At 29.0% G+C, this 14,883-nt stretch overlaps 3 protein-coding genes across 3 annotated transcripts; 2 read left to right on the top strand and 1 right to left on the bottom strand.

Annotated features, from left to right (window-relative positions):
• Nucleotides 1-1,502: 1,502 nt before the first annotated feature.
• On the bottom strand, nt 1,503-3,567 carry LOC106425975 (bidirectional sugar transporter SWEET5-like). Its single transcript, XM_013866692.3, has 6 exons — nt 3,215-3,567; nt 3,080-3,116; nt 2,733-2,949; nt 2,277-2,438; nt 2,067-2,186; nt 1,503-1,966 (listed from the first exon to the last, which is right to left on the bottom strand). Exons 1-6 carry the CDS (start codon nt 3,255-3,257, stop codon nt 1,823-1,825), a joined length of 723 nt encoding a protein of 240 aa, XP_013722146.2. The 5' UTR covers nt 3,258-3,567; the 3' UTR covers nt 1,503-1,822.
• Nucleotides 3,568-4,514: 947 nt separating this feature from the next.
• Nucleotides 4,515-5,441, top strand: LOC106415576 (putative F-box protein At5g62060). Its single transcript, XM_022696848.1, has 2 exons — nt 4,515-4,862; nt 4,980-5,441. Exons 1-2 carry the CDS (start codon nt 4,515-4,517, stop codon nt 5,439-5,441), a joined length of 810 nt encoding a protein of 269 aa, XP_022552569.1.
• Nucleotides 5,442-10,147: 4,706 nt separating this feature from the next.
• Nucleotides 10,148-10,948, top strand: LOC125605306. The gene has a single exon (XM_048775175.1). The coding sequence runs from the start codon at nt 10,204-10,206 to the stop codon at nt 10,687-10,689; it is 486 nt and encodes a 161-aa protein (XP_048631132.1). The 5' UTR covers nt 10,148-10,203; the 3' UTR covers nt 10,690-10,948.
• The last annotated feature ends 3,935 nt before the right edge of the window (nt 10,949-14,883 follow it).

Raw genomic sequence — 14,883 nt, 5'->3', positions numbered from 1 at the left:
TTGTTCATATAAACAATTAATAATCGGTAGCTCACTTGGTAAAGTGCATCACTTGACCCCCCTAAACCACGCTTCGAATTTCCATGGTGACACCCATATCTTGTTTTTCCTTTTTATGTATATAGTTTGACCCAGGTAAAATTTAATCATGGGTCCGCCATTATTCGAGGCTTTGGAACATTGTTATCTCCAACAATGACCACTAGGTTATGCATCAATTTTGACCTGAATAACGTGACGAATTATTAACAGAGGTATAAAAACATACGGTAGAACCTCAATAAATTAATACTCGATAAATTAATAATCGTTATAAATTAATAAATATTGTCGGTTCTAACTTGGATTGTTATACAATTTAACACAAATCGATAAAATGATAAGATAATATTTTTTAAGAAAATTCTAAGTAAATATTTGGTCTCATTAAAATTATAAATTAATAATTTATACATACACATATTTTATATAAGTAAGAACCTATTATTATATTATTTGTTTTATATTCGCAATGAAATTATCTTTATATTTTCTTAACACTTAGTACATTTTTGATGAGATTTAGTACTTTTATATCTAAAACCTCATTTAAGTTCTATGCAATATATATTATATACACCAAATAATATAATAAATTAATATAAATGTCAAATTTCAAAAATAACAATTAATGTATACACTAAAATCAAATGTTTTTCTTATCTTAGAATAAATATATTTTAAAATAAGAAATCTAAATAAGATTTTTTTTTTGTAAATTAATACCTTTATAAATAATAAAATTTCAAAGTTCTAACATTATTAATTTATAGAGGTTCTACGGTAATTTATAAGGTAACATGTTCATGGATCTTTTGGATCTCTGGTTTGTTTTTGAGTAATCTGACTTCTGATCTTTCTTACCTAGTTTCATGTTGGCCTTTTCCACCTTTTTTTGGACCTCATGAAACTATTATAGGCTTATAGTTTTACCAAGCTAATGTAAACAAAACTGTTCTTTTTGGTATAAATTCACAATTTATCAACAAAAGAAAAAGTAAAAGATTAAAAGCATTGTTTTTGCCTCTTGCTCTATGTTTTAAGCACAAAGCAATCCACCCACTCCTATTTATTTTCTCTCTTTTTTTTATGTCATTACCATATATGAATCTTTCAAAATCCATCGTCACAACTCTTTCTTTTTTCATCTTACAAGCATTCTTTTTGTTTGGAATAAACGATCTCAAAAGTCGTTCTTGAATCAGTTTAAACAAGATTGAAGCGATAATTTTAGCAGCCAGATAAGCTCTCTGTGTAGTAGAAGGCCAGAACCAGCAGTTTCGGTCACAGACTCCTAAAATACTAGACCTGGGGCTGGTGAGCAAATATGATATTTGATTTCAGGTTCAAGGATCCTTAACCGGACAAAACCAAAACAAACCTAAAACAAGAGGACCTCTGTTTATTTATTAATCTGGTTTTTCTTTTGGTAAAATTTTTATTTATTACTCTGATCTTAAACATAAAACCGTAATGGACAAGTTTTTTTTTCAAAAAACAACGTTATAAAATAATCTAATAATGTAACAAAAATTACAAAAGATTCAACTTGTCAAAGTTATAATCATTTCAATTTTCAACCAAAAAGAAAATGAAACCCCTTTCTTTCTTAATTCGTACTCAAGAATTGACGTTTAACTTCAAGGGTTCCTCTTCTTCACTTTTTTTTTTTGTATTTTCGTTGGCATTTCTTCTGATACTAACCTGGTCTCACCACTCGATGATGGTACTTCTTGTAAAACAGAAGAAAAAAATGGGAAAGTGCAATCCGTAGCTGCAATTATCAAGCTTGGGAATGCTCGATTTCAGCATTTGAATTGCTATTTTCGTTATCTTCATCATCGTCTTTCCAGTTAGTTGTTTTATAGTAAATTGCGTATAATATTAATTGTATTGTTCCTGATAGGCATCCAAGAACATTTGGGATCTGTTTTCATGAAACAAATCAACATATCACTCCTTTTTAGTAAATACTAAACGATATATCGATTGGGTTGAACATTAAAGAGGTGAAAATGGAAGTTTACCAAAATATAGAGGTCAAATTTAAGACATGAATAAACGATCCAAATGGCTCCGTTCATGAAGTTGGCTAAAGACAGGGAGAACGGCATGTACTTCACGCTCTTTGTCTTTATCACTTGTGCCTGTTCCACATTTAATGAAACACATTAGTTCACAAGACAACAAGAAAAAAAAAGACAATGATATAGAAATGAGAAAGAAGAATAGCATACCATGGCGGTTAAAGGAGCCGCATACATGATAACATTGAAAATAATGCATAAGATCCCAACAAGCATAGATCTCTGTTTTGTTGTATGCAAAAAATACAATGTGCAGAAGACCACCACAGCCATGAATAGCACCTCAATCACGATAGCTATTGTGATCTTTTTCTGTTATATAAAATAAAATTTCATCAAATACGCATTTCAGAAACCATATTTCTAGAGATTTTTCATAGCTACAATTAAAATCGATTCTGGATACAGCCGGGTGAATCAATCGATTTGACTCAAAATTTTTAAAAACTTTTATATATGTATGACCTTCAATTTATCAAATTTTTTTTATTAAGATTAACCAAAGAATATTTATAGCCTCATATATCTCAGATTTGGCCATGGTTACAAAAAAGAAGAAATGTATTATTGTGCATGTATATTCATATTGGGGGTTTAGATACTTACGCGGACAGGCGAGGTAGCAAAGGTGAAGAAGATGATGACATACACGAGTTCCATGGCAAGACCAACTCCATTATTGGTGATGACGAGGATATTATCAGGTGTAACAAAAGGAAGTCCGTAAAAGGCCCACATCATGCAGTTTATAACTGTAGCTATATATGGATCTGGCTTAAACTCTGCCACCGATTTCATCTTACATATCTTCACCATCGTTGGTCTGCATAATTGAACAAATATACATACATTATATCGTATGCATTAATTTAACATCTTTTTTTTTTGTAACTGTAATTTAATTTAACATCATTTGACAACAACAGAACATATAATATATGAAGGTATCTTACATTGGAGCGGAGTACAAGCCGAAGGCGATCACGTTTCCTTTAACATAAGCGAAAAAAAAAAGAATTCATTGATTAGCAACGTTTTGTTTTGTTGATGGACATAATTTGTATGTTTGGTTAAATTTGAGGACTTACCGATGGCTCCGACGATCGTCCGAGCAGTTTTGATGTCCGTCATGTTGCTATGTACCTCGACGAATTCTTGTCAGTTTATAAACTTTCTCAAATAATATTAGATTAATTAATTCGATTCTTCTTTCTTCTTTATAAATATATAAATATATTTCTTTAGAATCTTGTCACTCTTGTTTCTGGTATGTGATAGGTTAGGTTTGATTTATGAAACAACTTCTTTTTTTGCTTTTTCCTAGTATTTGGATTATTTTTGGTTTACGTTTTATCAACAACAGTAAAATTTGGAGTTTAATAGCAAAGTTTGTGAGTCAGTAGAAGCTGGGTAGACTGACAAATGCGTAACACGTGTTTAGTATATGAACAAGGAAAGCCGTTGACTGCGCTCGTACCCCATGCCTGAGAAACATCCGGCTCATCGTTCACATTCGCAACTTCTTATTACTCTCATTCTTTTTTTCTCAAGCATAAATACATATTGTCAATAAAGATAGTATTTAATTCCAAGCATATATATATGTAAGACCATTCTCTCGTATAGCCCTTTTAAAATTTTGTCACAAAAATAGCATTGAGAAAGAAAATGACCAAAATAATTTCTTTTAATTTTCAAAATTTTAATATTTATTTTTTACTTTTTAAAAATTTGAAACCTTATACTCAAAACTCTACCGCTTAACTCTAAACTCTAAGTCTAGATTAGTTAACCATAGGATATAAATGTATTTTTAACTTTTAAATATTTTTTTTTGGTTATTTCCTCTTTAAAATTATTTTTGTGACAAAAACTTAAAAAAATATCTTAAAAACTTTTTCATTTATATATATATATATATATATATATACTCTTTTCAGTCAACAAAAATAAAATATGCTTTCTCAACTTTCCAATCGTTAAATGCACTAATTTCTGTTAAAGCTAAAATTTCATTCCAAGCCTTTTGTTTTTATATTTAAAATTTATTTCAAAATTTGAAAAGATAATATTACACTCGATTACTCGAAAATCTCTTGTTTGCTGGTTCAATGATTATCATTTTCTGTGGATTGAGTTTTCAGTGTCTAAAACTTATAGTCGATCATAAAACTATACTGTTTGCAAACTCTTGTTTATCCTTTACGTATTAAAATTTCCAACAGAATTATAACAAAGAAAAAATGAAAAGTCATGTAGTTCAACAAAATTTTGTTAAAAAGGAAACTCATAAACCTAGTGGTAATCGTCTTATTTCTCTTCGTATATATGCATGTTGTATTGACATATTGTCCTCGTTTAAGATCCCCAAAATACAAACCTGACACCATGAAGAGCCAAGAGAAGAAGAACTCACTATCTCCAAAACGACAACATGACAGCCAGATCTCCACCATAGAAAAGAATTCAGACGTTATCTACATCCCTTTCGATCTAACCGAGGAGATACTCTCGAAACTCCCGGTGAAGTCACTTGCGAGGTTCCAATGTGTATCGAAGCTATGGTCATCTCTTATCACCAACTCCATCATGAGTTGGGCTTTGGCTAAGCCACGTCTACTAGTCATCTTCGACCGTCGGATGTTTGCATCTTCGGTTATATCTCTTTCTAGTTACCCTCTAAGCACATACGAAGAATCAGTACCCGCGGAACAAGACGGTCACGCATTAGTCAGTGTATTAAATTGCAATATTATGTATCAATATATCCGCGGATTAATCTGTTGTTTAACAAGCTCAAGTCAGTTTTTAATATACAACACTACAACGAGAGAATCCCTTTTATTACCAAAGATCGAATCAGAGATACCCGCAAGCTTTATGGACGGATTCTTCGGTTATGATCCCGTTGAGAATCAATACAAAGTGTTTTGCATGATTAGAGCTCGAGCGTCACAAACCTTTGAAGAGTCGTATAAAGTTTTCACATTGGGAGATCCAAAGAAACAGTGGAGGATTATTCAAGGCTTTGAAACATTCTTATCTCCAACAATGACCACTAGGGTATGCATCAACGGAAAAATCTACTTCAGAGCTAGTGTAGGAAGGTATGGTAACATTCCAAAACCTAATGATTCTCAGAATATGTTGTTGAGCTTCGACGTTAGGTCAGAGAGATTTTATCACGCAGAGCTACCGGATCAGTCTAGGAGTTTGACTTTGGTAAACTACAAAGGGATGTTTGATCTCGGGAAGATCATGCCGAGAAACAAGAATGGTGTAAGATTGTATTGTTCATGTCTTCTCCTATATTAAAGAGTTTAATTAGGATATAGCACTCGTATCGCTGGCGTCACTCCTAATGGTGAGATTATGATAATGCCGAAGAGATTGGATCGTGCTAAACCATTATACGCAGAGTATTATGATCCGAAGCAAAAAAAGACTACAAAGAGTTGAACTGGAAAGCACCTTCAAGGGACCAAAAATGGATGTTCATATCTTTAGCTTCCCGGGGCATGTGTAGAATGCATGTCTTTGTTGGACCTTACTTATACGCATTAATCGAAACATCAGTATATTACTTTGAATCTTCTATAATAACATACCGATTTTGATTTAGTTGAATTTTAGCTTTGGTTATTATGCATCTATATATTCTTTTTTTTTTTGACAAAGGGCTTTTTACACTATATATTCTTTTTGGTAAACATCTAACAACAGCATTTATTTTTTGCGCACAAATTAATATACATGGCCATATCTAACTACCAAACCAATTTATATTTTTTAAATTCTAAAGAGTACGTACAAATATCTCGTAATACTCGAATTTTTATTATAGAACTTCCTCTACAGCAAATAAATATTTTAGCATATGTTATTATCACTCTGGCTTTGTAACTTCACAAACTAATTACTATTGTGGCCATATGGGTTTAAATCATATCAGAGTCTGTAGCTTTAGTGTCTCTGTTCACAAGCGAATACACTATCTCTGTTTTAGACTTTTAGGTATATATCCTCCTTAAACATTGTATCATAGTTTAAGTTTTCTTTATTCTTTTGGGTTGTATTTTAGACATATTTCTGTTTTCTAACATGTTATGATTTTTATTATATAGTCATCAGAACCATAAGAGCATTTGGAGCTTGATGATTGGATGGAAGGTTGAATTAACTTGCGGTTCATTGCTTCATGTCAAAATCACATACTATCATTAGTATTCGTATCTTTTATGAACATCCATATGAATATTTTTTTTTGTAGGACCCGTTTATTTTTTCTCCATTGTTCGTCGCAATGACGAGGAAGAAAAAAAAAAGCTTCTATCTCAAAATATTGTCAGAAAATCCGAAAACAAGAAAAAGTGTATACAAATTCAATAATTGAGGCTGGCCAAAAAAAAAAATCAATGATTGAGGACTATATGGTGCCATGTCTTTTCCTAACTCCTAAGAGCATCTCCAATATATTACTCCATATTTTATTTCAAAATGGTGCAACACCAAAATAGAGTAAGATTTTACTCCAATGTATTACTCCATTTTATACACCAAAAAATAATATATTTTATTAATAATAGTTAATAATACCTTATACTTGTAAAAATTTACTAATTAACCCCAAATATTTTATGTTTACAAAAATTCCTTAAAATATAATTTATTTAAATTAAACATTTATTATTAAAAAGTACAAGAAATCATAAAATAAAATAAAAGACAATATATATGTTGGTTTAATAATGGCACTAGAATATTTTTTCTCACAAATGATCAACTAATACATTTCGTAGTGAAACATAAGCTTATTTATCTTTGATATTCTTAAATCGAACAAAAAAATTTTGAAACGGACATTTTCATCTTCTGCAATTTTGGTATCTGGAGGTGTAGCTTTTCTTCCAAGTTCAGTTGGTGTAGTGAATTCACGCTCATCCTCAATTATCATGTTATGTAAAATTATACATGTAGTCATGATGTCATGTAACATATTTTTTTTCTAAAACCGAACATGTTTTTTCACAATAGCGAAACACAACTGTAGATCATTTTATGTTATATTTATTTTATATTATTATTATTATTTTTAATTATAGTATATATTTTTATGCAAAATTATTAAATAATGGAATATCTTGTTTATTTATGTTATTGTATCATTTTAATGTATTAGTTAAGTGAAAAATAAAAACATTAAAAATTTAAAGGATCATTTCACAAATAAAAAAAATTCAACACCAAAATGGAGTAATTGGTAAGATTACTCCATGAATGGAGTAACCCTAGCAATTACTCCATTTTGAAGTTGAAAATGAAGTAGGATTGGAGAAAATTTTACTCCAAAATGATGTTTGGAGTAGAAAATGGAGTAGGGTTGGAGATGTTCTAAGGTGCACTAGTTGTATTAGTTGCAACTTATAAGTATGACTGTTTTTTTTTAATTAGTTGTTATATGACTGTTTAATTATATTTTAAAATTTTTGAAATTCATATAACCTTAATAATACCAAACAGAGTACAAATTAATAATCTGAGTTTATTTATTTTTGAAATTATTGGCAGACATGATTCAGGGATTGGTCGCACACACTTGTTTAATTTAATTGAGAAACAATCGTTGACTTCATAAATACAAACAAAACTAGGATAAGACCCGCGCCTTGCGTGGAATTAAGTTATTATTTTTATTATATTTTGGAGAATGAAACAATAGTTTGGCTTCATTTGGATTACGGATGTTCAACTCGGATATCGGGTTGGTTTCGGTTCGGTTCGGTTTTTTTCGGTATTTGGTTAGTAAAATATAACTACTATTCTAAATCCATATTTACTTTGACTTTAGTCTTTCACATACTTTTGAAAGATTTCAACTGGACGACTAAATTGATAAGCCAATCTTGTTGCTTTAAATCATTAGTGTTTATATATATTATTTAGTTTGAATATTTATTAAATAAAAATTCATATGCGTTATATTTTATGATCATTTGTAACTTATTATAACAAAAAAATAATCTATTGATCACAAAATTTTCAGAGTGGGAATATTCAAATTTCTAATAATATATAGACGTTTTGAAAAATTCAAATATAACATATAAGAAAAAATATAAATGTTTTTATTATATATTTAATGTGATTTTTAATATCTTTCAATAATATAAAATTAAAAAAAAAGAACTAAGATACCAAAATTGTTATCAAATATTTATTATTCATAATAATTAATTTTCATATATACGTTAATCATATTAGGTAATTTCGTAGCTTCTAATTAAGGAAAGTGCAAAAAACATTTGGTAGATTATTTATCAATTCGATAGTTAGTTTAATAAAAAATATAATGTAAGTCAAGATGGACCAACCTATTTTTCTAAGAATAGTATATTTTATATAGTCATTTATTAAATGAGAATTTATAATCATACAGTTCTATGATCATTCATATCATTTTATAACTGAATATTTAAATCATCGATAACAAAATTTTCAATGTGAAATCTTTAATAAGTTTATAATTTATAAATGTTTTTGAAAATTCATTGAAAGTTTTAATATTAAAATATTTATGTAATCTTATGGTATATAGTATAATCTATATATATATATAATATATATGTTTTATTATTAAATGATATTTTTTACTCATATGGTTTTAAAATAATGTGTATCTTCTTATAATAATAAATAAAAGTTCATATTAATACAATTTTATGATCATTTGTAACTTATTATGACAAAAAAATAATCTATTGATCACAAAATTTTCAGAGTGGGGATCTTCAAATTTCTAATAATTTATAGACGTTTTGAAAAATTCAAAATATAACATATAAGAAAAATTATAAATGTTTTTATTATATATTTAATGTGATTTTAAATATATTTTAATAATATAAAATTAAAAAAAGAACTAAGATACAAAAATTGTTATCAAATATTTATTATTCATTATAATTAATTTTCACATATACGTTAATCATATTAGGTAATTTCGTAGCTTTTATTTAAGGAAAGTGCAAAACATTTTTTGGTACGTTATTTATCAATTCGATGGTTAGTTTAATAAAAAGTGTAATATAAGTTAAGATGGACCAACCTATTTTTCTAAGAATAGTATATTTTGTATAGTTATTTATTAAATAAGAATTTATAATCATACGGTTCTATGATCGTTCATATCGTTTTATAAAAAAATATTTAAATCATCGATAACAAATTTTCAATCTGAAATCTTTAATAAGTTTATAATTTATAAATGTTCTTGAAAATTCATTGAAAGTTTTAATATTAAAATATTTATGTAATCTTATGGTATATAGTGTTTAATATATATATATATATTTATTTATTTATTTATTTTATTATTAAATGATATTTTTTACTCATATGGTTTTAAAATCATGTGTATCTTCTTATAATAAAAATGTTAAACCATTGATCATTAATTTTTAACATAATAATTTTAATAGTTTTAGTCATTTATTGTCGTTTTTAAAAATTCAAAATATAACATATACGAAAAAATCTAAATTTTATTTTTATAGCTAATTTGATTGTTTAATTTATTTAATAATATAAAATTAAACAAAAAATGATGGAAGGGATATACGTTGTTATCAAATCTTTATCATTAAACTCATTAATTGTCATATATATATTAGTCATTTATGGTAATTCCGTAGGTTTTATTTAAGGAAAGAAAATATCATATCATATCATTATATCATATAGTTTGACCAACTTATGTATCTAACAACATATAAAAATCGAATGTGGACCTACTTATTTTTCAATTGAATGTAATTGAATACCTAATTAAGTGCCACCTATGCATTGGGGTCTCTTTTAATTAATACAAAATTGAGGTTACATCTTTTCAAATGTTCATCAATTAATATATAAGGGATACTGCAATAACATTATACCAAAATTCGATGATTTCTATGAAAAATTATATATTAATATAAGAACTGTTTTTTTTTAAATGTTAGAAGTATATATATGCTGCCAATACGTTAGTTTCCACCACTATTGACCCAAAACGCTTCTCTCTCTAAGTTTCGGGGACATGGAGGTAGTTCATTCTGACCCGGCCCATGATCCGGAAACCCGATACGATCCACGCTGCTGCTCCTGCTTCCCCAGCTTCCGGTCGAGAAGCTCAACCGCCCTCGGATACTCCTCCTGGGGACGAATCCGCACCGCCGACGATAACAACAATCACGGCCCCGACGAGCCGCGGTGGTGGAAACGCGCGGCTCTGAAGGTCCGAGAGTGGTCGGAGATCGCGGCCGGTCCGCGGTGGAAGACGTTCATCCGGCGGTTCAACCGCGATCCGCGGCGGGGACGCGACTGGGACGCGGGGGAGAAGTTTCAGTACGATCCGTTGAGCTACGCTCTGAACTTCGACGACGACGACGAGGACGAGTACGTCGGGTTGGGAGGATTCAGAAGCTTCTCGACGCGATACGCTGCCGTTCCGGTGCAGTCAGGGAAGGCTCCGGCGGTTTCTCCGTCTGCGTTGACGCCGCGTAAGGAGATAACGGAGAGTTAGTGGGCGCGTGTGGCAAACGCGTATGCGCGTGGTGGAAAAGCTGTCAAAATGGTTGACTGTTTACGTTTTTTTTTGTTTCCTTTTTGTTTTGTGATAATTAAGAATACGATCAACTCTCAATTATTTATTTATTATCATTGATTTTTTTTGTTTTGTTTTAAGACGTTTTCTGGCGATATAATGATGTAAATTAGCTGTACAGCATATAATGTGGAGAAGTAATGTTTAAGTTAATTATATGATTAGTTGCTTGGCATGATTTGTTCATTTTAATATTCTACGTTAGCTTTTTGATTCCTTTTTTCAAATCTCTTTATAATTCGAAAAATCAGTGACAGTTGGTTTTGTAAGTCTATTAACTTTACAGGGTTGGTTGATCATAGATTTCCATCGTGTTTATTAAATAAATTGACAATAATTAGCAGCCGGGTTCGTCTTCGTCTGTTTTTGAACTAATGTTACATATACTAGCTGTTTTATCCGCATATGCGGACATAATCATCTTACGAATACTTATTATTCTATGTTTTATTAGTTTAAAATCAGTATTAGAAAACTCTAATTGGTGAACATGGTGAAAGAAAAAAGTTATGGTGAATTTTTTGTTTATCATAATTTATATAGTTAAGTTGAAATTTTAGTCAAATTATTGAAAGGTAGATCTCACTTTTTCCTTCTAAATTCTCCATGGAGGAATGAATTTATAAGAAAAAATTTCACTATGCAATTTTGATAAGGAACAAACTGAACAAAAATTCGTTTTTTTTCCAATTCTTCAAATGAAATTTTATTTTTTATTTTATTCATTTTTCATTCTTCTAGTGGTCACTAACTCAAGCTATAATGTTTCACGGATTAAACTTAAACTCATTTAAAGTAAAAGTAAGAAAAATTATTTTGAACTCAGTCACAAGTTAAATTATTATTTATGGTTTTAAATAGTTGAATCAAACATCAAATTATTTATATATGTCAAAAAACATTCACCAAACTATGTAGTTATTATTGTATTAAAAGTTTTAAAACACTCATATATTAAAAATAGTTTAGAAAATATCTTTATATAAATATTTTTGTTTAACTAATATTTAATTATAAACTGCTTTATATCTTAGTTTTTTAACTTTATAATAAAAAATATTGTTTTCAGATAGTAGCACAATATATATAAGAATTATCTTAATTTTTAAATATATTTTCACAATTTTATATATTAGTTTATAATTAATTATTTAATATAACATATAAATTTAATATTATTAAAATATAATGTGTGTTTTATTATATATAAAATTCATTACGGGTTTTGTGAAAATTAATAAACACTCAGTTAAAAACTAATAATAAATCAATGATATATATAAAAGCTTAAACCCTAATAAAATATGACAAATAAGAAAATAAGAGTTTTAATATAACATATAGATTTAAATATTATTAAATAGAAATTCGTTTTTAATTATATATAAAATTCATTACAGATATTTTTTTAAATTAATAAATTAGTGATTCGGCTAAAAATTATTAATAAATCAATGACTCAGCTAAAACCTAACAAAAACATGACAAATAAACAATATTGACTAAAATCATGGAAAACATGACAAATAAGCAAAATCAAAATAATCATATATCTAATTACATATTTTATTATATTATTTAAATTAATAAATTATGGACTCAACTAAAAACTATTAATAAATTAATAAATTAATGACTCAGCTTAACTCTAATTAAAACATGACAAATAAACAAAATTACCTAAAATCATGGAAATCATGACAAATAAGCTAGATCACTTCATAAATAATAGTATAGATATACATTATGATAGATATATATATATAAGTATATAAATACGAAAAGAGCTCCCGTACATATATAAACCTAAAACGACTAGAAAAATTATAAAATGTTCAACTTAAAATATTTTTGATAGCTGTAGATTTCAAAGTATTTATCAAATAGCAAGTTCAATAGTAATAGATTTATTATATTTTTACAAATAATGATAATAATAAATTCATCATTTTAATATAAATATCTAAAATATATCAATGTTTTTTTAAAATAAAATTAATTTTTATTAGTTATTTTATTTTGATTTGATTATTGAGAATATAAGTCTAATTAAGATAAATAATAGAGTAATCTTTTCAACTAAAAAATGGTAAATTTTTTATAAGTATAAGATTTTATTTGCAATTATTAATAAAACAAAAATGAAATCATTTAAGAAATATTATTTTTGGAGTAGAAAATGGAGTAATACATTGGAGTAAAACCTTTCTCCATTTTGGTGTTGCACCATTTTGGAGTAAAAAATGGGGTAATACATTGCTCTAAGGGCATCTCCAACCCCACTCCATATTTTACTCCAAAATTGAGAAAATGGAGTGGGAAATGGAGTAATGAACAAAAAAATAAAAGGATTACTCCATTTATAGAGTAATGCTTTTATTTTTTGTTCATCACTCTATTTCTCACTCCATTTTTTCTATTTTGGAGTAAAATATGGAGTGGGGTTGGAGATACTCTTAGATAGGCGCATAGGGTAAACTCGCAACGAACGAGGTTCAGGATCATAGTCTGTGGCGGCATTGATCCCTACTTCTTGAGAGGTAAACTTAGGAATACAATCTTAATCATCCTTTGATTCGACTATTTTCATTATTCTAAGCTTATCTTGATAGGTATAGTTCTGAAAGTGTATCATTACATTGTCGTCTTATTTACAGTGTGGTTTAACAAATGCATTAATGTTCTAATTAATTAGATCAGCAATATTGTTTCAGAATTTGGATTTCATTTCTACCAGTTTCTTGAAACTAGATTCATCAAAACAAAAATCCATTGACTTCTCTATCTGGTTCGTGGTGGGTTTTTCAACAGTTACATACTTAAAAGGGCGAGCAGCTCAAGACAATGGTGCATGATGGCAACAAGCAATATGGATGGACCAATATTGAGCCTAAGTACACTTCAACAGCTCCTGAGTTGTATAGGCATCTTCTTGCTGAAGAGCGGTGTGCCATTTAATTAGTTTGATAGTGTAGTGTTGATTAAAACTTGACCCTTGTGGACAGTGGTATCTCTGCGATGGACACTTGTTTATTTGGGAATCCTCTTAATATCCATGATCTTCGTAAGGATGTGACAGATCTGATGCAGAACTTACATGGCAAAGCGGCTAAAGCCATCCCTTGGGACACTCGAAAAGAATGGGTCGACATTATCTGTGGCCGAGTAAGTTGTACCACACTCGAATCTCTCCCAGGTTTTGGAGCTTTCCAATTTTTCTGATAAACATCATTTTTGGTTGTTTTTTTTTTCCAACAGATCTTAACAGTTATACATCGGGTTACTATGGAAGGGATCTTCGAGATCAAGTTGCTAAGCTGAAAAATGATGCGTGGGACTTGCTCTACCAAGTTATAGATGAGAAAGTAAAAGTGATCAAGCGTGATTAAGAACTTTAAGTGTAGTATTGTAACATCCATCTCATCCTCTTTCGAGAGTGGTGTGCCATTTAGTTTGATAGTGTCTAGTGTTCATTAAAACCTGACCCTTTTGAGAATTGCTTCTTGTAAAACTCAGCATGTAGTTCATAAGTGTAAAATCATTTAAATTGTTAAATGTATGTTTGTCTTCATCTCTATTTACTTATTCCTTGATATTTGATCTATGCTAAGGCATGGTTCCAATTCTATCAATCACTAGACCACAAGACTTGCATTCTCATAAACTGGAAAAAGAACAATCAAATCATAATCATGTGTCATATAGCCAGAGGCAACTGAAATATTCTTTTGGAACAAATCTCAAACCTGTGCTCGATAGTACATTAATACGGGCAGCTCTGATTCAATACAAGTTTGATGGTCAACTATAAGACAATCAAATGCGGCCCGCTACACGTTTTAACTTCAAATCAATTGTTTCTTTAGTGACGTTATCCTTACTTACCAGCAGGACATATTAATTTAAAATTTAGCATAAAACTTTAATTACTATTTACGTTTAGTAATACGACTTTGTTCTGAATCATATGATATCTAGAATCGCATGATTAAGTACATGTATTTTCAATATAAAAATGTTTATGTATATACTCTATCTGTATCATTTTAAGAAGTGTTTAAAGTTTTTGCACAAATATTAAGAAAATACAAATTTTTATGTAATTGGCTTGGT

This window comes from Brassica napus, unplaced genomic scaffold, assembly GCF_020379485.1.
Source record: "Brassica napus cultivar Da-Ae unplaced genomic scaffold, Da-Ae ScsIHWf_741;HRSCAF=1074, whole genome shotgun sequence".
NCBI lineage: Eukaryota > Viridiplantae > Streptophyta > Magnoliopsida > Brassicales > Brassicaceae > Brassica > Brassica napus.
Note: the sequence above shows the minus strand (reverse complement) of the source record. Positions and strands in the feature narration are given on the sequence as shown.